Here is a 22,448-nt window from a genome sequence, read left to right as displayed (position 1 = left end):
GAAGTTCATATGAGTATTTGTTACATGGTGGGTTCATATGGCGCCTTGCAAAAAGTATTGATAAACTTCTCCACATTTTATCAACCACAAAGATTAAACATTTCATTGGAGTTTATGTGATAAAATAACACAAAAAGTAGCATATAATTGGTTTCAATATTTCCTATGTACAAATATTTGAAGTGTAGCATGTTTTTTACCTGTCACCCCCTTCACTCTGATACCACTAAATAATGAAAACGTCAAGAAATTAACCAGTAAACACAGTCCAGCTCCGTTTACTTTCATTTCAGTTCACTTTCCTGTGAAGGCTTTGGATGTTTGTTGGAGAACATTAGAGAAGAAGGAAGTTCAAAGGACTAGTTTAAAGCAGAGTTAGGTAAATAATAATAATAATAATAATAATAATAATAATAATAATAATAATAATAATAATAATAATAATAATAATAATAATAATAATAATAATAATAATAATGTATTTGTTTAACTATGATACACCATAGCAAGTTTATGGGAAATTAATTTTAACTAGTTTTATGGTGCTATCTTCTGGTAATCATTATGTGATTCAAGCAGCAATCCGGGGATTTTTTTAACTATAGATTTGAGCTTTTAAGGCTTCACTGAAAGGATCTAGATAACAAAAATAAAAGCAAAAATCACCAAAAAACAAAAATTAATGTGTTATTGCTCTCAAAATTCACTAACTTACTGACTAATTTATGAGTCGTTTGTATGTTTGGTGATTGTTCTTCTTGTTCTATAGGGGGCGCTCCCTCGTAAGCTGTACTGCGGATGTCCAAAAAACGGGAAGGATCGTCTTCTTCTCAGTATTATGAATGAAAAGACAGATTTTTTAATGTTTTATGTAAACGAGTAATATCACTTATCGATCAGTGAGGATCATATAACGAGCTGAGCTGAGCTGAGCTGAGCTCGTGTAAAACAGGTTCAGGATGTCGGCCAGTGCGGTGTACGTGTTGGACTTAAAAGGGAAGGTAAGGTGTAACCGAGCACTGTTGCTAAGCTAGCTAGCCTAGCTAGCAGGCTGCATTTTTCCGTTGATAGATTATAATGTGGCTCATACCAGGGGGGATAACTCTCAGTGTGTGCCTCTTTTTTGACTTAATGTGTTTTAACCCCAATTAAAAGGTCTAAATTTCTAAATTATGATTATGAAGTAATTCGGTTATGACGAAAAACGGTTTTAATTCTGTCTGACAATGAATCAGGTGACCAGCTGTTAGCCGCAGTGAGGATACGACACAGATGTTTCTTCTCTGTGTCCAGCGGTTCAGATGAAGCTTTAGTGACTAATGTACACATTAATTTTTCCACTCATGCTCCGCTTTTTTAAAGTGATGTTGAAGATCTAATTTAGAGGACACGTTTAATACTGGTGAAAACTTGTGTTTTTTGCACAACAATGGCTAAATGAAAAATAAAGCTTACTCTAAAGAAGAAGAATATTCTCCTCTGATAAAACATATTATGCATGATTATGCGTCGTAGGTCAACGTGTTGCTTTCTAATTTTTTTTGAAAGAGGCTTCTGATTTAACCTGAAACAACCTCACTAACTTAATTGTGCAGAGATGGAAAAAATTGGACCATTATTAATATTGTGTTATGGCCGATATGTATAGATCTTATTTATGTCTGTATATCCCTACACTTTGAACACTATTTAAAAAAAACACTTCACAACTGATATTGTTTTTCTGCTTCAATTAAACACCCCATCACTATTTGACCAACCTCCTTTTTCTTTTATAAAACACAAATGTCAACAGGACAGAAATAAAACAAAAACATTGATCCATTAGAGAAGCACCGGTCAATAAGCTGAGGTTTAAAATATATCTGTTTTACTTTTGATTGAATCTGTTCAAAATCTGACAGGTCAGACCTGGAAGAAAACTAGAAATTGGTATCAGTCAGGAAAAGCTTGATGATGCATCTTTGATGCATTTGTGTGTTGTACAAAGATGGTTAAAAGCCTCCTAGTTGCAGCAACAAAAGAGCAGACTAAATATAGATAAAAATGTACAAAGCAAAGCTCAGTAAGTAGATAGTATTATTCAGTTCTCATCATTGTGGTAGTCATAGACTGAATACTTCATCTGATGGTTTCTTTCAGGTCCTGGTGTGCCGTAATTACCGAGGAGATGTGGACATGTCTGAGATCGAGCACTTCATGACCCTCCTGATGGACAAAGAGGAGGAGGGGACACTCTCTCCCATCTTGGCTCACGGAGGCGTCCGTTTCATGTGGATAAAACACAATAACCTTTACTGTATCCTAAAGAATAATTTACTGCTCTGTTTGTGTCCAAACCTTTAGATTTAAATATTTGATTTTGCACAAGGACATTGTTGACACTGATTGTATTTCCTGAGTTTTATCAAGTCTTTAACTCGCTTGTCATCAGTGGTTGCCACATCCAAGAAAAACGCCAGTGTTTCTCTGGTTTTCTCCTTCTTGTATAAAATTATCCAGGTACGAGAGTGTATACCAGCATTTTCATACAAATTTCAATATAAAGGTGAATGTTTTGCAGCATTGTAAGGCTATATTTCTGTTTTTCAGGTGTTTTCAGAGTATTTCAAAGAGTTGGAGGAAGAGAGCATTAGAGATAACTTTGTCATCATTTATGAGTTGATGGATGAGCTGATGGACTTTGGTTATCCCCAGACCACTGACAGCAAGATTCTGCAAGAGTAAGTTTTAATTTCTTTCATTCCCCCTAAAGTAGGTAACTAGTGATTCACTGATTAAAAGTAGAGTTATTGCTTTCAGTATTCAGTTAAATCATTGCTCATGATGCCCCCATAAAGATATTTTTTTATCCTCGTTATCCATCTTTACACATTTGCTAATACTGAGTCCTGGCCTCATGATACATTTAAGTTAAATTCAGCAGCATTCAGTTTCTATGTACCACAAATCTGGAACAAACTTCTAGAAGATTGTAAAACAGCTGAAACAGTTTCTTTAAATCTAGACTAAAAACTCACCTGTTTAGAGTTGCTTTTGTACCATAATAAATGAAACATTGGCCAACATTTTGATGTGTAATGATGGCACTTGGCAAAATATAATGTTTAAATTGTTAACTTTGTGTTTTATGACTGTGTATTTTGTGTTTTTATGTGTCTTCACACCCCACAAATTTGCCTGGTTGAAAATTGCACACAAAAAAAACATTGAAAGGTGGAAGAGTTTTATTTTTAAGCAAACAAAAATGATCTGGACATCTTGATGGCTTCTAATGTTCTCTTATGTGGCGCAGTTGCAGGAGCTTTCTTGATGCTCTTGGAAGGATTTTAATATAATTAAACAATAGATTCTGGCTTCAGTTTGTATGGGAGTATCAAATTATGGATGACTATATTGCGTTGTTGCAGCAGGGATCTCTTTTCACTGAGGGACTTTCTCTATGCAGTGATGACTGGGTCTTTCAACAGGCCACTGCTGCATTTCACAACGCTCATTTTGCAGAACGAAGGATTGCTGCAAAGTCAGCGACACCAAGCAGGTGCCTGTGTGTCACTACATGTTCATCCAGGAGGAGTGAATGCTGCAAAGTCAGCAACTCGATACAATCATCTGGGTGTCCTTAGATGGAAAATTTTGACTTGATGGATGTCCTTGACTTGAAATCTATTTGATTTGGTTTAATTGATTCTCATGTTTTGTTTTTGTTGTGATTTGGAGGTAAATAAATGAATTAAAGTGAAGTTCTTCCAGGAGAACAACATCCCTCTTCTCAACCGTTTTACATCTTCTAATCTAAATTGATTTGTAAAATCTTTTAGGTTTCTGAATCAGTTTCTGAAAATGGATGTCCTTTATGATTCAATCTTCACAACAAAGGGAAAAGGTCTCAAAATCCTCCTGGAAACACTTCCAGTCACTTTGGCTACTTGATACAGAGGAGTTGTTTCAGTTCTATTTTGTTGTTTGTTTTACCTTTATGTTTGAACAGCTGGAGTATAAATGCCATTTAAAATAAATTGCCTGCTGTGTTTGTTTTTTCTCTTGCTTCTGTTTCTTAATTTTGTTTAACTCACCACTTAATTACATTCCAGCTGTGCAAAAGGTGGATGTCAACAAATTAAACATAGCAAAAAATAATAGATATAATAGAGTTAAACAGCAAGAGGAACTAATTAAATAGATTTTGGTTCATCATTGCTCAGAGTGCATTGAATAAAATAATTTTGAACTTATAAAATGTTTCTGTTTTGGGTGATTTTTATTATTTATGAGAAACACAAATATTGTCATTTATGTAATATTTGAATGCATTTCATGCCTTCCTTCTTTCATAAAAATGTTCAATGCAAGTTAAAAAACCTAAAACCATGAAGGATGTGCCATCAATAAAACCTAAGATAACAATTAATGTTGTTTAAATAACTGAAACTAAAATAAGCTAGAAATAAATTACTTTAAAATACAAATGCATCATTAATACTTCTTAATGCGTCATTAACTTCACCTAAAAGTTAAACTTCTTATATTCTTGTTTTGAACAATATTAAATATTAACACTTAACTGTTTTTACCAAACATGATTTAAATAGTAGAAATGTCTTTTTATAGTCCTGGTTATAAACTTAATTTGATTCAGTCTTCTTTTTGTGAATCAGTGCCACATATAACTCAAAATGTGTTTCTTTTAAATAGGTTAATTTGTTTGTACATATTCAGAAATATAAATATGCGACTATAAATATGTGTTCTGTTTTTACAGTAAATACAGATGAGTAAGCAGATCTGTCCAAATGTGCAGATTGGCCCCAAGATGTCACTAAAATCACACTGATATCTTTACCTTCTTTCTGTTTCCTGTAATCTTCCTTGCACAGCAAAGTTTACTGTCTGCATCATGATGAGATTGCAAACTTTAGCCTAACAGGATTGTGAATGAAGCAAATATGTAGTAAACTAACTCTGGATTTTCTGCCTCTGTTCAGGCTGAGTACAGTAATAAGTCACACAGTCCTTCTTTAAATGCCAGGGGAGTCTGTTCTCATTTGACTGCTGGGAACATGGCAAAACAGAAAGCTAATTTTCCTTTTCCAGTTTGTGTTGACATTGTTTTTTTAACCTCTCAGATACATAACTCAAGAGGGACACAAGCTAGACACCGGCGCACCGCGACCCCCAGCCACTGTTACTAACGCTGTCTCCTGGAGGTCAGAGGGCATCAAGTACAGGAAGAATGAAGTCTTCCTGGACGTCATTGAGTCAGTGAACCTCCTGGTAGGAACTCCTTGTTTAAAAGGCCAGAGTTGCTTAAGGAACTTCAGTAACACTGATTGTGTATTTCCTCCTTGTGTGCGTCACAACACTGAATGCCAGCTGAGTTGATCTTTGGTTTTCATGATTTAATGTAATTTATTTTTCTTTCTGACTCATTGAAGTTCTAAATCTTCTTATTTTCAGGTTAGTGCCAATGGGAATGTTTTGCGTAGTGAGATTGTTGGTTCTATTAAGATGCGTGTTTTCCTGTCTGGGATGCCTGAGCTGCGGCTGGGTCTGAACGACAAGGTCCTGTTTGAAAACACCGGACGTAAGTCCTTTACTGCAACAACTCAATAAATTAAAATCTCATCAAAATGTACATTTATGTCACTAATTCAAGTCTAAAAGGCACTGAATCATATGTTTTAATAGTTTTATTTCTCTTTAACTTTGAGGGTGATTTATAGCTAATGGAAAAACCAAAGTTCTCCTTCAATGCATGAGAAACAGAAATAAACTTTTTGATTTCAACTTATCAAGATGCATCCATACAAATTATACAAATCTGCTTTTAGTTTATCTCAGATGAGCATTTTTCTGGCTACTGTGAAGTACCATAAAAGTTTCAAAGTACAGTTCAATGTAGACATAATTGTTCTTTATCAATATTCTTTTGTCCAGGAGGGAAGAGTAAATCTGTAGAGCTGGAGGACGTCAAGTTTCACCAGTGTGTCCGTCTTTCTCGCTTTGAGAATGACCGCACCATTTCCTTCATTCCTCCAGATGGAGAGTTTGAGCTCATGTCTTACCGCTTGAACACTCATGTAAGTAATTCCTCAAAAGTGTTTGTTTGTGAAATTTTACCAAAGTCAAACAAGAAAGCATTGTCTCCAAATTTTTCAGGATTTTATCTGTTGACCACTGGTCTGATTTTTTATTTTTATTTATTTATTTTGTAACTTCTGGTGTTTTGATTGCAGTACATTTAGATATTTTATTTCTGACTTTTTCATTACACATCTAAAAGTGTCACTAGGGACGATACTGAAATCATCAGTGTGCTATAATTTACTTGAGATAAACATGTTTTCTAGATAAGCATATGAAGGCATATTCCAGGAGGCTCCTCCTGTTAAAAGTTTATTGTGTTGAGAATCTGTAGTGCAACTCCTCGGAAAAAATTACTGCACGGGAAACTCAGAGATTTCTTGAATGTCGCAATTCAAGGGATTTCTTGGAAAAAGAGATGACAAAAGCAAATTAAAACTCACCCCTACATGCCCTTCAAATTGATTGCAAGTGATTCAGACTTTTATGTTGCAAAAGGTCTTTCTTAAATATTAACAAGTTAACATGTTGTCCTCATTCTCTTTTTCTCACGTTTGTTTGAATAATCTTCATTTCCCTGAATAAAGGCGCCAGAGAGAATCAGAAATATTTAATTACTGTTTCTAAATCATAAAACAATTAGCGGTTATCATCCAACTCGGGTAGTTGAAGCGATGATCCAGATGTTCTGCATAAGATTTGAGTTGGATTATTTGGTGTTAAACTTAGATTGGCATAAAATAATGAGTAGAGGACTGATTGGAAATAAAGATATTAATATTTGTATCAATCCTGATATTGAAAAGAATTCTAGATTGTATATTTATGACAATGTGCCAGATCCACCAAATTAAAGTTGTTTTGTATTTACATATTCGACCAAGCTTGTGAAGCTATCAGTGTAGAGTTATCAAATAAATTTGTAATTCTGTATATTTATGTCTGTGTTTTTAAAAAGTAACGCTTTAAGTCAATTTAGTAATATTTTTTGTATCAGATTGTGTCTGTCAATTCTATAGGAAGTGAAAAAAGTGGACTGTTGGGTCACTGATTGGGAAAACCCTTTAAGACAACCAAGATTACATCCAATATGCCAGTTTTATGGGCTTCTAGCTGTAATATTTGGTTGAAAATTTTCATATTAACCTTTGTTAAAATAAATTTTTTCATGATACTTTCATTTTCTAAAACTTAGAAATAAGAAACTCATTTTCATTTTGGACTATCTCAAAAATCTGAATGTTCTTAAAGGGCTGATTGTGCTAGAATGTATAAATAAAACCCATTAATTTGTTAAAATTTTAATAAATAGCTATTTCAGCATTCAATAAGTGTTTCTTAAAATTAAATAATATTTAACATCTTTTCACCTTTTTTTGCTATATAAAAAAAAGATTTTGTGATGCTAATTTAGAAATATTTGTAAGGAATGTTTCTGATATTTGCACTAATATATGATGTTAAATGTGACTTTTTATTATTGTTGTATCGAACACAGACTATAACTTGACATCAAGTAAGGCTGATGCAGCTGTCACTTAAACCCAATATTTTGGGCCATTTTTGAGAGCAATTTTCTGTAAAAATCAGAAAAAATCTGGGAATCTGTCGATTTTGTGTGAATTTTACAGGTTTGTGAAAATCTGGAGGGATTTATTGATGTAATTTGGAGACCAGAGGGCCACAAGTTGAAAATGCAACTTGAGTTTGACACGTGTGCTGTAACAAATTTCTGAATATTTTCTAGCGTAGTAATGGGAAACATCCACTAGATGGCGACTGCGACTCACTATTTAAACTATCAAGCCCTTGAGATAAGCTCTGAAACCATCTGTTTATAAATATTTAATCCTGATTACATCGTCTGGCAGGTGAAGCCCCTGATCTGGATCGAGTCTGTCATCGAGAAGCACTCTCACAGCCGGATCGAGTACATGATAAAGGTACGATGCTTTCTCAGCACATGGATTAACTGCTGTCATCCACACTGCTGCTGCACCCTGATCTCATGGTTCCTGTAAAAACACAAACAATAACAAGAAAAGGTTTGGTTGGAAAGCCGGTCTAAAGTGCGTTCACGTGCATTGCGAGCTGTACTGACTCATGAATCTTGAAAGAAAGAAAGTCCTGACTGCATAATTCTTATGTCAAGCTACATTTAAGTCCCAGCACAGGCAGCACGTTGCTTTAAACTTGCCCTGCCTGTTCTTCCTCTCTCAGGCAAAGAGCCAGTTCAAGAGGCGCTCCACCGCCAACAACGTGGAGATTCACATTCCTGTGCCAACGGACGCTGACTCACCCAAGTTCAAGACCACAGTGGGCAGCGTGAAGTGGGTGCCTGAGAACAGTGAGATCGTCTGGTCAATCAAGTCTTTTCCTGTGAGCACAAAACGTGACTGTAGTTTCATAGTGACGGTTTACAAACAACTAAATGCTGCTTTTGTTAAATTCAGCTCCTAATCCAGCTTTTGTTATATAATATCATTGTTTTTTTTCATGGATTTATTTGTAGCTTTGTTGTTACTGACAACAAATATGTGTTAGTTTTATTCAGTGAAAAGTAACATTAAAAATAATCCAGTTATAATCGCTCATCATTACGTTGTGCTAAAAAGCTTGTCGCACCCTGTGGCAGGGAGGAAAGGAGTACTTGATGCGGGCGCACTTCGGGTTGCCGAGCGTTGAGGCTGAGGACAAAGAGGGGAAACCACCAATCAGTGTCAAGTTTGAAATCCCGTACTTCACCACCTCAGGGATCCAGGTAGGCTTAGCATACATGTGACCCTTGTCGAGCAGTAATCCCACAAACATTTGTTTGAAATCTGAGCAGAAAAGTTTAAAACATTCTCTAAATCTGCTCAGTCAACCTTACAGAGTTTATTGTTCATGTTGTTGCTGATTCAAACTTAGTGGATGGTCTGATCCGGCAGCGTCATTCTAGTTTTAGACCAGAGGGGGCAGTGCAGGAGCACTTTTAAACCTTCTCTGTGCTAAAGTAAAAACTTGTAGAGAAGTCAAGTGCTCATCAGCTTGAACTTGGCCCTCTGGTTTGATCATAATGACAGCACTATAAACCGTCATTTCTAGAATCAGGTTGGTAGATTAATAGGATTTTGATTGTAATTTTCATGCAACAGCGAGAAGTTAATGTTTATATTTCAGGTTTCCCCTCATGCTGACCACAGACTAACACACATGTTGCGTTTACTGTATGATTACAGTTGTCCTGTGATTATACGTGTGGCACCACAACACCAAATTACGCTTTCCCATGTCCTGGTCAGGGGAGGAAAAGATACTTGGCGTCATTTGAGAATATTATATCGTATGTGATCCTCTGGGTAATTACATTCTCAGTTTTATGTTTGTCGGATGCATTTCTTTTAGTCTGGAATGCTTCATGCCTTATAAAAGGCTTTAAAACTTTTTATTATTGTTGTTTAAAACTGTTCTCCCAGTCTAGTAAATCACATAATTTCATACATGAACAGAATAAAAAGCTAAAAATCCTAATTTATAAATTGGATCAATTTCCAGAATTCTGTAAAAAGCAGTAAAATAAGTAGCAGTGGCATAATCTATACTGAAATGTGACAATACAACAAACACAAAATCACATTATTGAGATATTGTATAACTTTATTAATCCCCTTTGGAGAAAATGATAGTTGAAGTAGCAGCCTAAGAAATAACAAAATAAATAAATTTTTATTTTTTTACTAGCTCTACACCTGTTACAACCTCTTACAACTCGTTTTCTTCACGTTGATCAGCTTAACAGGAAACTTTTACTTAATAATGTTTGACTTCCTTCTTCCTTGATGTTTTAGACAGAGATGGCTGCTCTTCAAAATAGGAAGGACAACAGTAGGTACCATTAGCCTGAAGCCGATTTGTGTTAATCTTTAAAACTTATCTAAACGTACCCACATCTACAGTCAGAGCAGTAACTAATTAAAGATAAACTCTGTAACTGTGACAAGCAAGTTTAGACAAAGACTTGAGTTTATCTCGCCAACTTACACAGCATAGAGGATCTGTACAGTCTGTAATATTTAAAAAATGCTCTTTGTCTGCTTGTAAATGTTTAATTCTGTTTGTTAAAAGCAGATATGAATGAACTGAAAGCACTCCGACTCCAGATCAGCTGCATGTATGTCAGTAACCAACCAACTCTGGTTATTTTGGTTTGAGGGCTGAGTGGTCCAGTAACAAAGCAAGCTTTCACATTATATGTAAACATTCAGTTTCTAAACTCGCCTCAATAACAAGCTGCATATTTTTGGCAATGAGTTCTAGAATAAACCTGCAGTTAATCCCTCGAGGCTGATGTTGGACCTTCATCATGCTCACAGAGTCGCGTTTATGCCCCAACTTTAAGTGCTGTTTTCTGTATGAATCATTAAATGAGCCAAAAGGTCACATTTTCCAGCTTCCCCACATTTCCCATCTTCATCTGTAAAATGTTATTAAGTTGCTCGGTTATTATGCAGCCCACTCGGAAACAAGACGCTCAATCCAAAGATAATTGATATGCATGATAACTTCTAATGTGAATTGTTGTAATTTTTTATAGTTAGCTGAATGAGCTTCAATGATTTACCAATAATTCTCTATTCGTCTTGTAAATACTTGCATAAACAGAGCAACCATAAAGACAAGTTTTCACTTGTTTTGCTTTAATTCTGCAATAAATGAACTAAATCCTTTCAAGTCTTTATTAAATTAAAAATAATGCAGAAGACAATAAGATGCTTATGTTGTAGAAGCAAATCGTTTTTCTCAATTTGATTCAAAACGCTTAAGAATGCAAAGTCATACATTGCAATGGCCAGTGCGATCTCTACTCTGATGAACTTCTGACTTGCTCATCTGCACTGTTGTGGTGGATCCTCTTTTGTGGTTTTCTACAAACCTTGATGACTTGTATTCAAACACATGAGGGTTTCCTGTTCGCTTCAATCTGGACACACCCTACAAGTGTTATTGCCGCGGTTTAAGAACAAGGCACCCTTTAACCGTAAGTTGGTTTGAATTTTCTCAGATCAACAGTTTTTTTTTTCCAGTGTTTACTACATGAGCGTCTTCATGACCTTAACGTTACCTGAAGAAACAAACAAATAGTGGAAAAAGTCGTACATTTTCCGTTCTCATCTACAGGTAGAAAATTGGTTTGGCTATGAATTTTTTTTTTTTTTAACAGCTGGAAAATAAAAAGACCATCTTGCTTCTGTAAACTATCAAACTTCCTGAAAGGAAGCCACCTGTAAAGGTCGGTTTTTGAATGCAACACAACACCCAAACGATTTTTTCTAACGTGTTTCAACCACCAACCTCTTTTTTTTTCTTCAAATACCCCTTGAACGTTTTTGCATTTTGTCACATTACACCCACAAACTTAAGTGCATTTTAATGCAGTTTAATATAATAAACACAAATCCCAGAATATTGCGTCTTTTATGATGGGAGCATTTGAACTTTCTATATTAGTTATTTTGCTGATTAGCATCTCAAATACTCAAGTCAAGGTTTCCCCCAGAAAACTTGCTACGCTCGGTGGTTGGAGTGCTCGGGCAGTCATTCATCCAGCGGTTTGTCATGTTTTGAGTTAAAAAATGTTTAAAGTTTACAGGAAATTTGAAAATATAATTTGACAATTATGTGTTATTGAAAGATTGGAAAATTAATATCTAAACACCAACTACAAAGTCTTAAAAAATGCAAAAATTTTTAAAAATTTTATAAATAAGCAGCGCTTAGCCTGGTGGGGGCACAAGTAAAGCTTGGTGGCCCGCCAGGTTTATAAAACACTGAGGGAAACCCTGCTCAAATAATACCTGAACTATGACCCCAAAGAGGCTTCATGGATGAAGAGTAAGTTCAAATAGTCTCTATTTGAGACTAAAAAAGCTGTTTTTCAGGAGCAGAAAAAGCAAATGCTTGCCTAGAGCTTGCCAACAACTGATAATGTCATCCAGTACATGTTAGTGTAGCATATTGTCTCTGCTGCTTTGATATTTAACAGTTTGCCTGTCACAGCAGTCAAACTGTCAGACAGTCTTCAGTCAGAGGTCTCTTTAGATTCACTGCAAGACAATGACTTTTCGAAGATGTTTTAATAATAGGAGTTGCAAAAGTATTGCTTTTTTATTACTAAATTTAATTGAAATTGGTGCTTAATTAAGAAGGCAAATAAAAAAATAATAAATGTTTTCCAAAAACACGATCGATTTGTATTGAGCCCCTCTTTTCTAAATAGGAGCTCTATTCTTTTCACACCCAGAGACTGAAATTTTTGCACATTCTCTGCAGCACAGCTAAAGCTGAATCTGATTTGATCAATAATGTTAACGTCTGAACTTTGACTGGGCCATTCTAACACAAACATGCATGGATGTAAACCATTTAGCTACATGTTTGCATGATATGTCCTGTTTAACAAAAGAGAAAAAAATCTATTAAAATCAGATTTGGTGTGAAAAAATAAGATATTTTATTTTGAAACTATATTGTCCAGCTCCTAAAAGAGCTATATCCTTTTCTGTCCACTTCAGGCATAACATATACTAATAAAATAAAACAAAGGTTGTGATTGATTCATAATATATGACAAATGTTGAGAAGTATTTTTTCCTAATTGATTTGAGAGTTTTTCCTGTTGAATTGGTTAGTTAAGATAAGAGACGTAAATAAGCAGCTTTATCCTTCACTGTTCCACTCTGCTTTTTGCAACCAAAATCAATTTTTTTTTTCCCTATGCCAGAACCGATGGCTCATCATCCATTTTCAAAAACAACCTACCAAGATCCCAGTTCCCATCAGACTCCTGTGTGAAGCATGCAACCGTCTCCTTATTACAGGGCAACTGCAAACTGGGTCACAGGCTCTAATGCAGCCAAGTGACACCACTCTCTACGAGTGAGAAGAGGCCGTGAAGTTTAATTAGATGCATGTAAATATCAAAGCATGAGAAAGTTTCTCTTAACTCCACCACTAAGTGTAGGGGAGCGCACATGTGAAGCATGTATGATGCAAGCAGCTCCACCTTATACGTTTAACTGGAAAACCATGTAACCCCACACGTTGGGCTGGTGGAAATAAGAGCGTGTTTTTGAATGTAGGTGAGAGAACTCAAACAAGTTGGCAGATGTGTTTTTTTTCCCTCCTCTCTTTCCTTTCTGGCCATGCCATCTACAAGCAGTCTGATAAATCCAGACCACACATGCAGTCTGTACTTACCAAACGATATACTACAAACATCCTCCTGTTCCCTTCTCATCTTACCAAGCCATAATGATATTTTATGGAGGTTTTGCTGACTGCGTGCCCTCGGCCAGGCCGGGACGAGCGTTTGGCTGCGGGATGCGAGGAAGAACTGCTGCGCCGGCAGACTCGGCAATCCCGCGTCTGCGTGTTTTGTCGTCATGTCTTTGGTGACCACGGCGCTTGCTCTGACCTAACAGAGAGCAGAGGAAAGTAATAACAAGGCGGCCGGTGCCGTGGCCTTCCCAGGGCTCTGATTCACAAATTCCTGCGCCGTCTGTCCCAGTTTCAGCTGGGAACAGCCAAGACGACGGGGAGGTTGTCACATCAGATTGCAACTTTCTACTTTCTTTTAATTTTTTCTCCTGCTGAATGTTAAGTGTGAGAACATTTTGACAGCAGGAGCTCATTGAAGCATGAACGATATCTTGGGTATGGGCGTTGTAGGCCTGCTTTGCATAAAAACACACAAAATCAGTAAAGCGTTTCATTGAGTCAACTAAAGCAATACTTCACTAAAACTACAGAATCTTTAAATTTCCTTTACGGTTTTATTTCCCCATCTAATGGGGAAAAAACGTTCTGCAATCCAGTTCAATAGCACTAAGACTGCAAGGGTATTTTTAGCATTTATTCTCGACATTCAGCTCTGTGGTAACACCAGGCAGCAGAAATATCGGTTATCTTGTGAAAGTTGTAGCTTATTTGTGCTGATGTGCATTTTTTTTCCTCACAGGCATCACACAAAAAAACTACAGTTATGTAAATTAACATAGTGTGTCCCTTGAAAGCTGCTTCCTTCTTTTTGTGACTCACTACTTCTTCCTCATCAACACAACTTTTACAACAGCCTGCTCCTCGGCACAAGCTTAGAGGTGCAGACAGTGTTTAATGTGAGACACTTACAGCTTCAGGTGGAATAATCTCAGATCAGCATCAGTTTGATTCGACCAATGGGAATTTAACAAATGTTTTGAAAAAGTACCCTTGAACTTTCATTATGTCAATTTATACCACAACATTCAATGTGTTTCATTGGGATTTTATATGCAAAGTAGTGCATGATTGCAAATTAAAAAGAAAATTAAATGTGAATTTCTCAAATTCTGAAAAGTGTGGTATGTTATTTGTTCACCTCTCTTTACTGTGATCCTTTTAAATAAGATCTGGTAATCAAAACTATGGTTCATTTCTGATGCGAACCACAAAAAGGAAACTCTGGTTCACTTAAAAACTCCGGTGAAATCTGGTGCGGTTAGAATTCAGATGTGAGCGCTAAGCGGACCAAAGACCGCTCCAAAAGCAGAAAGCGGACTACAGCGGAGGGCATTCTGGGTAAATGCAACCAAAACAAACGAGAGAGTCTACTGCTAGCAGGTGAAAAGACTGGTGGTCTTTACCAAAAAGAGAGAAATTATATAGTTTTTAACTTCTATATTTTTGCTAACATTTTGCAAAGGTGTGTGAGGGCAGGAGGTTTTGGTGTCGTTTACTTCAGTGGTTCCTGTTTGTAGCGCCACCACAGGCAAGGGCAGGAACAGGTTTTTCAAAGGGTTTGGTTTGTTTGACACAGTGCAGTGTGAAAGCAAACCGCACCAGCTGATAATGTAAGAAATGTTACAAGTTTAGTCCCTGATAAAACTGAATCTACCGAACTATCAGGTGTTGAAACACCCAAGGATGTAATTTCAGTAGGAAAGAGAATCCATCCGTGTGTAATTTATTCCCAGCAGTAATTAATGTATTGGTTATTTAAATTAGTTATCTATTTTTGGTTGATAAAATAGATAACTGTTTTAAATATTTAAAATATCTTCTAGTTCCAGGTTTAAAACCTGTTGGTCTTTGAGATGGCGAACTTGCAGTAACATGACATTAACAATACATTGGTAGGAAATGGTCTCAAAACAACAATATTATTATATGTGGGACAATTTATCGTCCAACAAAATAAGTTATTATGACAGGCCCATTGCTGTTCAAGTCAAAGTGCATCATAGTTAGATGATAAAATAATAAATAAAATTTTATTTGATTTAAAACATAAAAAAAGAATTGGCAGTAAAATACCAAGAAAATAATAAGACGAATAAAAGCCAAGACATACTCAATTTCAGTTGCAGCAATTTCTCCAAAACTATTGCACTACTTTGAGTCTTGGAGCACAGCAGGTAGGAAAACTTCACCAGACATTAATGCTGATGTCAAATCTAACAGGCGTTGTCTAAAAAAATGTTAGTTTACTTTGGTTGATCAGTAATCAAACCAGGAGATCAGCAAAACAAACAAAAAGTTATAAATGTGTCTGAAATGTTGCTTTCAGCTGCTCTAGTTTGACTTTTTCTTCAGATATATATTTTTTTCTCTCTGTGGCCCTGCAGGTGCGTTACCTGAAGATCATAGAGAAGAGCGGCTACCAGGCGCTGCCGTGGGTGCGCTACATCACCCAGAACGGAGGTAGGTCACGGGTTTATCTACAACTGTGCAAAGTGCCCATATGTGCAGGTATTAGGCAACTGTTGCCCAATGCTGTGCAATGTGGTGGGAACTAACCTTGCAGAGAAGCGGTTCTATGAAAAGGGGATACAGAGAAGAACATGAGGCAATGTGGCAACGCCCTGCCAAATGTGAGAAAGAGAGCTTTATTTTCTCGATCTTCCCCTGCTCATCATCGTGAGATTACCAGAGTTGCACATGTTGGGCTTGTGGCTAATATCGCTACTAATTGCCAAACATCCTCCTCTCATTTCCTTTGTATTTCATCCAATCCAGGGTGGAAAGCATCAGCTGCTGATTTTCTCTCAGATTCCCTACTTTTCATTTGCACATTTGATTAAGTCTCCTCAATTTCCTCCACAGATTACCAGCTCCGGACCCAGTAGGCACGTGGGCAGGTGGAAGTCAAGACGGGGTGGAGTCAAAGCGCTAATGTGCTGAGGAAGGCAGGTGGCAGTCAGGAGATAAGAGGACTGTCAGTATTTACTTTAGTTGTATAGCTCTCAATTCGTTAAACCTCTATCTATTCACGATCAATGAAATTATTAGAAGGAGGCTTGGGTTAGGCAAGCTTCAGAAACTTAATTATGTTACGGTTGATTGGATCCGGAAAGGATGGAGATCGAGGAAAGCAGGAAGAATGTTTACATCCACTTACATGCCGCAGATCTACAATCTGTCGCAGTGGGTCAGACAGTTTAAAATGTTACAATTCCCATGTAAAGTTACTGTAATCACCTGCACAACGGCCACTCAGTTACTGTATGTGTTCTTTGTATGAAGCTGCTTTGTTCTGCCACAATTCCTTGTCATTTTGTTCATTATTTGTATATATTTGTTACATGTTAATGAACTCAGTGTTATTAGTTACATAACTGTAAATTTAAAGCAAAACATTTTGTATTATGACTTGCATGGGATGCCATAGATACATGCCAAAACATCGCCTGCACATGTTTTATTTTTGTTCATTCACTTTGACTCCACAGATTTATTTCAGCTTTGCAAAAGATGCTAGAAATGTTGAGTATAGGCTGCACAGGAAGCACCCTGGCACCTGCTTTCCTTTTCTCTGTCTGTACCCACGCTGTTTTCGGTCATTAAATGTATATTTAGAGAAAACTGTTCCATCATCTGCTTGCGTCGTTTCTTGTGTGACATCACTGCAGTGGATGGTTTAATGGAGGGAAAAACTCTGTTTAGAAAAACAGCGAAGTGGGGGCACCATGGATGGTTTTTTCCATCTAATCCAGGTGGAAAAAAACCACCCAACAGTGCAACTTTTAATACTCAGAGCCGCGTAATATTGTTAGCAGGTAAGTGCGATTCCTCCGTAAACACACAGGAAACTGGAAAGGATGTGAGTCAAGCTGCGGGCAACGGTCAGAGACGTGTTGGAGTGAGAAACGCAGGACGGATGAGCACAGACTAGTTATTGTTTGCAGTCGGAGAGCGTGAGGTCATTGCTTTAAGTTTGTCCTGGATGAGGATGCAGACATTTTTTTAATTCATGTGAGTCAGAATGAGCTGGTGCTGAAGATTGTGTCTGTCACAGAGATTTAACTATAATAAGCTATATTAATCTTTATAAATGAGTATTACGATCTAAAAATTTATCATTTTCTAAATGCTCTAGCAATATTTACCACATAAATGTAGATTTTTGCATATCAATCAGGATTACTCTTCAGGTAATTAACACATTGAGTATTAGAAATATCAGTATTACATTTATTATTAGTCTGATATCCATTTATTAACAAACACTAAAGATATTAGGCAAATTACCTAAGTTTTAGAATAATTAATGTTTAAATTGTAATATAAACCTGGGTTGTTTTAATATTTCTCTCTCTATATATATGAAACTATAGAAATCGTTTCAGATTACATGGGGGGAAAACGTTTTTTTGGAAACAAACTGGAATTTCGTTTGTTTCCAAACCAGGAAAATTAAACAGTTCTCTAAGAAGACTCTTACGTGGGAAACAAAGGCTGCTGACTTCAAAATAAAAGCACAAAATTGTGAAAAGAATTAACAGACTTTAGAGGGCTTTCATACCTGATAGTCCAGTGGACTCGGTCCATCTGGAGACAAAAAGTTGCAACATTTGTTACATTTTCAGCTGGTGCGGTTTGCTTTCACACTACACTGTGAAAAACCTGTTCCCCTCCTCGCCTGTGGTGGCGCAACACCAAGACCCACTGAAGCAAGTGACACAAAAAGCTCTGAAGAAAACACGAGCGCAACTTCCTTCTTCACAAAATGTAAACAAAAATAGAGTATTGTGGTTGTAGGATTTTGTCTTTGGCAAAACAACATGATCCATTTCTCCTGCTAGTGCTAGATTCTCACATTTGTTTTGGTTGTATATACCCAGAATGCCCTGCGCTATTGCTAACTTGCTTCTTTCACGGCGTGCACATGTGCATTTAAAACAATCCAGAGTTCATTTCACCAAAGCAGAGACTAGATTTGAAGGCAGAATTGCGGATACCTAACAGAGGATAGATTCACATGTTGCTCTGCCATCCCCAGTCTTTCTCATCAAAAACTATTTTATTCTCATGCAATCATAGCAGAAGTGAAATATATGATCTTGGTACATTGGAAACACGATTCTATCAAATCAGAATGTTTTATTTATCTTTCAGGGTTTTTGTTTTTTTTTATTCTCATGTAGCTGGTTTGGCAAGTCTGGAAGCAAACTTTCTAAAGCAATAACTTTCATTGTTTTAGAAATCAAGATAAAGGTTAACTTGAAAACATCAAAAATATGTACAGCGCGTAGGATGTCTTGTTATCTAAAACTATAATTATCTGTTCCTTTTGGAAGTCACAAGACTTTAGGGCACAGGTGTCAAACTCAAGGCCCGTGGGCCAAATCTGGCCCGCCATAGCTTTTTATGTGGCCCTCTAGATTCTAGACTAAACACTAAGTGTGCTTAAATGTTATGTTATCAATCAAATCAATGCAGTTTTTATCTGTTTCCTGCCAAATTATATCAATCAGTCCCTGCGGTTTCTTGAGAATTATCGTGGAAATTCACACAAAAAAGACAAATCCCCGCAATGATTTGCGCTAATAATTGGGAGTTTATTGCAGATTTTACTTACTTGTACTAAGCAGCTGCCTCAGCCTTAACTGGTGTCAGATTATAGTCCATAGTATAGTATAGTTGCATTTACTGTCACCAATAAGCGCAAATATCACAAATATTTCCAAATTAGTACAACAAACACTTTGATTTTTATTGCAAAAAAAAAAAAATGATCAAAAGAATCACAAAATCCTGGAGGAACTGAAAAGATGTTCCATAGTATTTTTTTACTTTTAAGAATTCTTTGATATTTTATCAATACATTCGACACAACTGGCCCTTTAGGAGCATGGCCCTTGATTTGGCCCAAAACAAAAATGAGTTGGACACCCCTGCTTTAGGGTAACATTGTAGCCATGGTTGGGTATGAAAAGACAAATTTCTTCCTGACTAATGTTCTTTCTGTAAGTGAGGAAAAAGTAGAAACCCTCCTTCAGCCAGCTGGTTGACAGTTCACAGCAACCGGTGTTGCCTTATACAGAAAACTTTGGCAAACAATTCATTATGTTGGAATGTGTTTTTGGCTTTTATAATAAGGATATAACATGAAATACTGCAGATCTGAAGCAGGAGGTTAGTCATATGGAAGACGTTTTCTCCAGTTCGAGGTTTTGTTTGTGTTACGTCTGGTTCACAGCCTTAATCTTCACATCTTGCCCTGTGTGGGTGTCGTGGGGTTTTTTTCTGCCTGGGAGCGCTGATGTGAATGACAGGTATGAGGCTGGTGAACAACTCCTACTCAGACTAGATTAGGTTTATCTTGTTTGAATCAGGCTTTCAAACGGTCTCTAGGAAAGACAACTTGAGGAAAACCTTGTAGAAAATACTTACCTGGCACGAATGGATGCCAATCAACGTATGCTCCCTCCCTCTTACTGAGGTGAGCTTCTGTGAAACTTGGCAGAAGGTGTGACTACATACTATTTGGTGCATGATAAGAAGGACACATTCACAGAGAAAATTCAACCTGCGGAAACCTGACACACCTCGTGTTTCAGGATTTCTGACAAACACGTTGGTCACAGATAAACACAAATTAATGCTTAAATATTAAAGACAAACACATACCTTCTTTGAGTTAAGCCAAAGCGTCATTACAACATGTTGCTTTTTTATTTCATAATGTGCTGAGCATAATGTTTTTGTACCTCTATTTCTCTACTGCTTCCACAAACAGTCCAACACCCAGCCATTTTTTAAAGCGTTGTACTGTTAATGCTTAAAAAAACATTAAGTTGGCAGCAAGTTAATGTTTTTTTAGTGTATGGAAAATGAGCCACTTCAAAACCCTGCCGATTGTTGAGTCACACTGAGTCAGATGGGCACTGCTACATTATCTAGCAACCCCAACTGAGTGCAGCCATCACCTAGCAACTTCAAGGAACATTCCAGCACATTTGGTCCAATGGTACAATGGCTGCTGGGAAAGACGAGTGTTTTGTTGTCGACTTACCATTTGGAAACCATTTGCAGCATTTGTGCTGGTTGTACAGCAGGCTCCACTTCTGCTTATCAAAGATGTACGGTTGTATAATTGCGCTTCTGTTTCCAGTTATCTCAATGTTTACACTCACATGTGAATGTAAACTTTATGTCGGGATGTATGAAGGGCAAATTTGTGTCATTCTTGAATTAACTTCAAGGTTAAGTGGCTACTTTAGCTATTTACTTAAAATATTGAATGTTTTATTTCTTGTATATAAATAAATTAATTGTGAGTAATTATTTTGATTGGTACAATTAATTATACTTGTCAAAACAAATACAATTGTTTTGATTGGTACTTTTGATTTGACCATTTTGGCCCAAGTAGCAAAACCTTTGGACACCACTGGTATACAGGATCAATAGCAGGGACTCCAATAATTATCACAATTATTATTTATTAACATCGAGCTATTTCCTTATTAAATAAATGATAGGTAGAACTTGCATTAAGGCTTTTCATGCAGTACCAACAGAGGGAAAATGTAAAATGCATTTTCAGCCACGACTTGCTGATAGATACAGTAAATGAACCTTATCCTATTTACAGTATAACTGCACAGTCAGATGAGCAACATAAATGCTTCACCATTTCCCCCTTTACTAACTATTACTTGGTTATCATGCCAACGCAGCACTATTGACACACATTTTATAGCGAATTCCTCGCAATGGAAAATAACTATGGTTACTCAACAGCCAAGGAACAACAGATAGACGTCTGACAGCGTGGCAGTGTCAACTTCAAACACAGGTGTGCCACGAGGAACCCCGTTGTTTATCCACAACCGGAAACTCGTCTCTTAGCAACCGGAGGGAATCCTCTCGTGTCATGTCAGGACTCTGATCTGTGCATGACGTCAAAACCAGGTCGTTCCCCTCTCTGGCATGCAAAGTGTCCTTGTAAACCTTGCGTGAAGCGTCGAACCCTCCGCTTGTGAAACGCAAAGAGAAGCCGGTGAGTCACTCTGAGAAAGGATCTGTAGTAAAGGTATTTCACTGAAGGTGATGGTCGGGGAGCGTCCGCCCACGTAAACCTGAAATAGTTGCTACACTGGTTGGAAAGCCTCAGCACTGCAGCTCGGTGTGTGGTCCAGCCAGCAGGCCTCCAGTACAGGAAAATTTCCATCCTCCTGTGTAGACTTTAGAACAATATTAGTCTAAAGACCATATAGCTGAGCGTTTCAGTCTTTGAAAGCCTGCAACACAAATCACCCGGCGCACTATATGACACCGAGCCTGGTGGCTGCGCTCACATTAGGTCAGTTACTCATGCTGTCACTGGGTCAAAGTGCACATCAGGGTAAGCATTTTGGCACCACGGCTGTATTTACTTCCTTCTGCAGACCTTATTTAACAAGTGTTTTCGGTGCGTCCTTTGCCTTGGAAACTGACTCATCAACTCTGGAGTCCAAAGTCTGAAAGATCAGCAAACTGCAGCCGAGCACGTACCAACCCTTCTCATTTCGCAGTCCCACACCGTGTTATTACGGAGGAGTAATGATTACCGAGCTGCGAGTGTGACCCCCCAAGAGCCTCCATCATATATCAGAGGGGTCAGCGGGGAAATTAAAGGGATATAAAAGAAAAAGCTTTCACATGTCTTTTATTTTGCCTTCTTTAAAACACTGCTTTTTGTCTCCTCGGCCATCGAGACAGGAGAAGAAACACACACTGCTCTGTCATATTCAGTCCCGATAAAATGCTTTTACAGCATCCTCCACAATTACAGAAACATAAAAAAAATAATAAAAAATTTAAATAAATAGATCTTTTACTAACACTACATAATCTACCTTTAAAAAAAATAGAAAAAATCCTTCCTTTAATTATTCATAGGGAAAAAAATTAAGAGATATTTTCCTTACACAATCACTGGCGCCATGAATATTGGCATTCCAGTGACTCCTGTTAAACAAATGTGCCTGAAACTTAAGAAAATACTTTCAGTTGATCAGAGTGTCAGGTAACTTTAATTAGTAATCCATCATTTTCTGTTTCCTTCCAGCATACTTACA

At 37.1% G+C, this 22,448-nt stretch overlaps 1 protein-coding gene across 1 annotated transcript; it reads left to right on the top strand.

The window, feature by feature from the left end:
* Positions 1–786: 786 nt before the first annotated feature.
* ap1m1 (adaptor related protein complex 1 subunit mu 1) lies at positions 787–16,968 on the top strand. The gene is made up of 12 exons (XM_044134229.1): positions 787–1,001; positions 2,143–2,299; positions 2,435–2,502; positions 2,593–2,723; positions 5,127–5,274; positions 5,458–5,584; positions 5,938–6,080; positions 7,956–8,027; positions 8,305–8,463; positions 8,720–8,845; positions 15,729–15,804; positions 16,207–16,968. The coding sequence occupies exons 1-12, from the start codon at positions 960–962 to the stop codon at positions 16,227–16,229; spliced, it is 1,272 nt and encodes a 423-aa protein (XP_043990164.1). The 5' UTR covers positions 787–959; the 3' UTR covers positions 16,230–16,968.
* Positions 16,969–22,448: the final 5,480 nt, after the last annotated feature.

The sequence above is a fragment of the Gambusia affinis genome, linkage group LG12, assembly GCF_019740435.1.
Source record: "Gambusia affinis linkage group LG12, SWU_Gaff_1.0, whole genome shotgun sequence".
Lineage (NCBI taxonomy): Eukaryota > Metazoa > Chordata > Actinopteri > Cyprinodontiformes > Poeciliidae > Gambusia > Gambusia affinis.
This window is presented reverse-complemented; position numbering and strand designations above follow the sequence as displayed.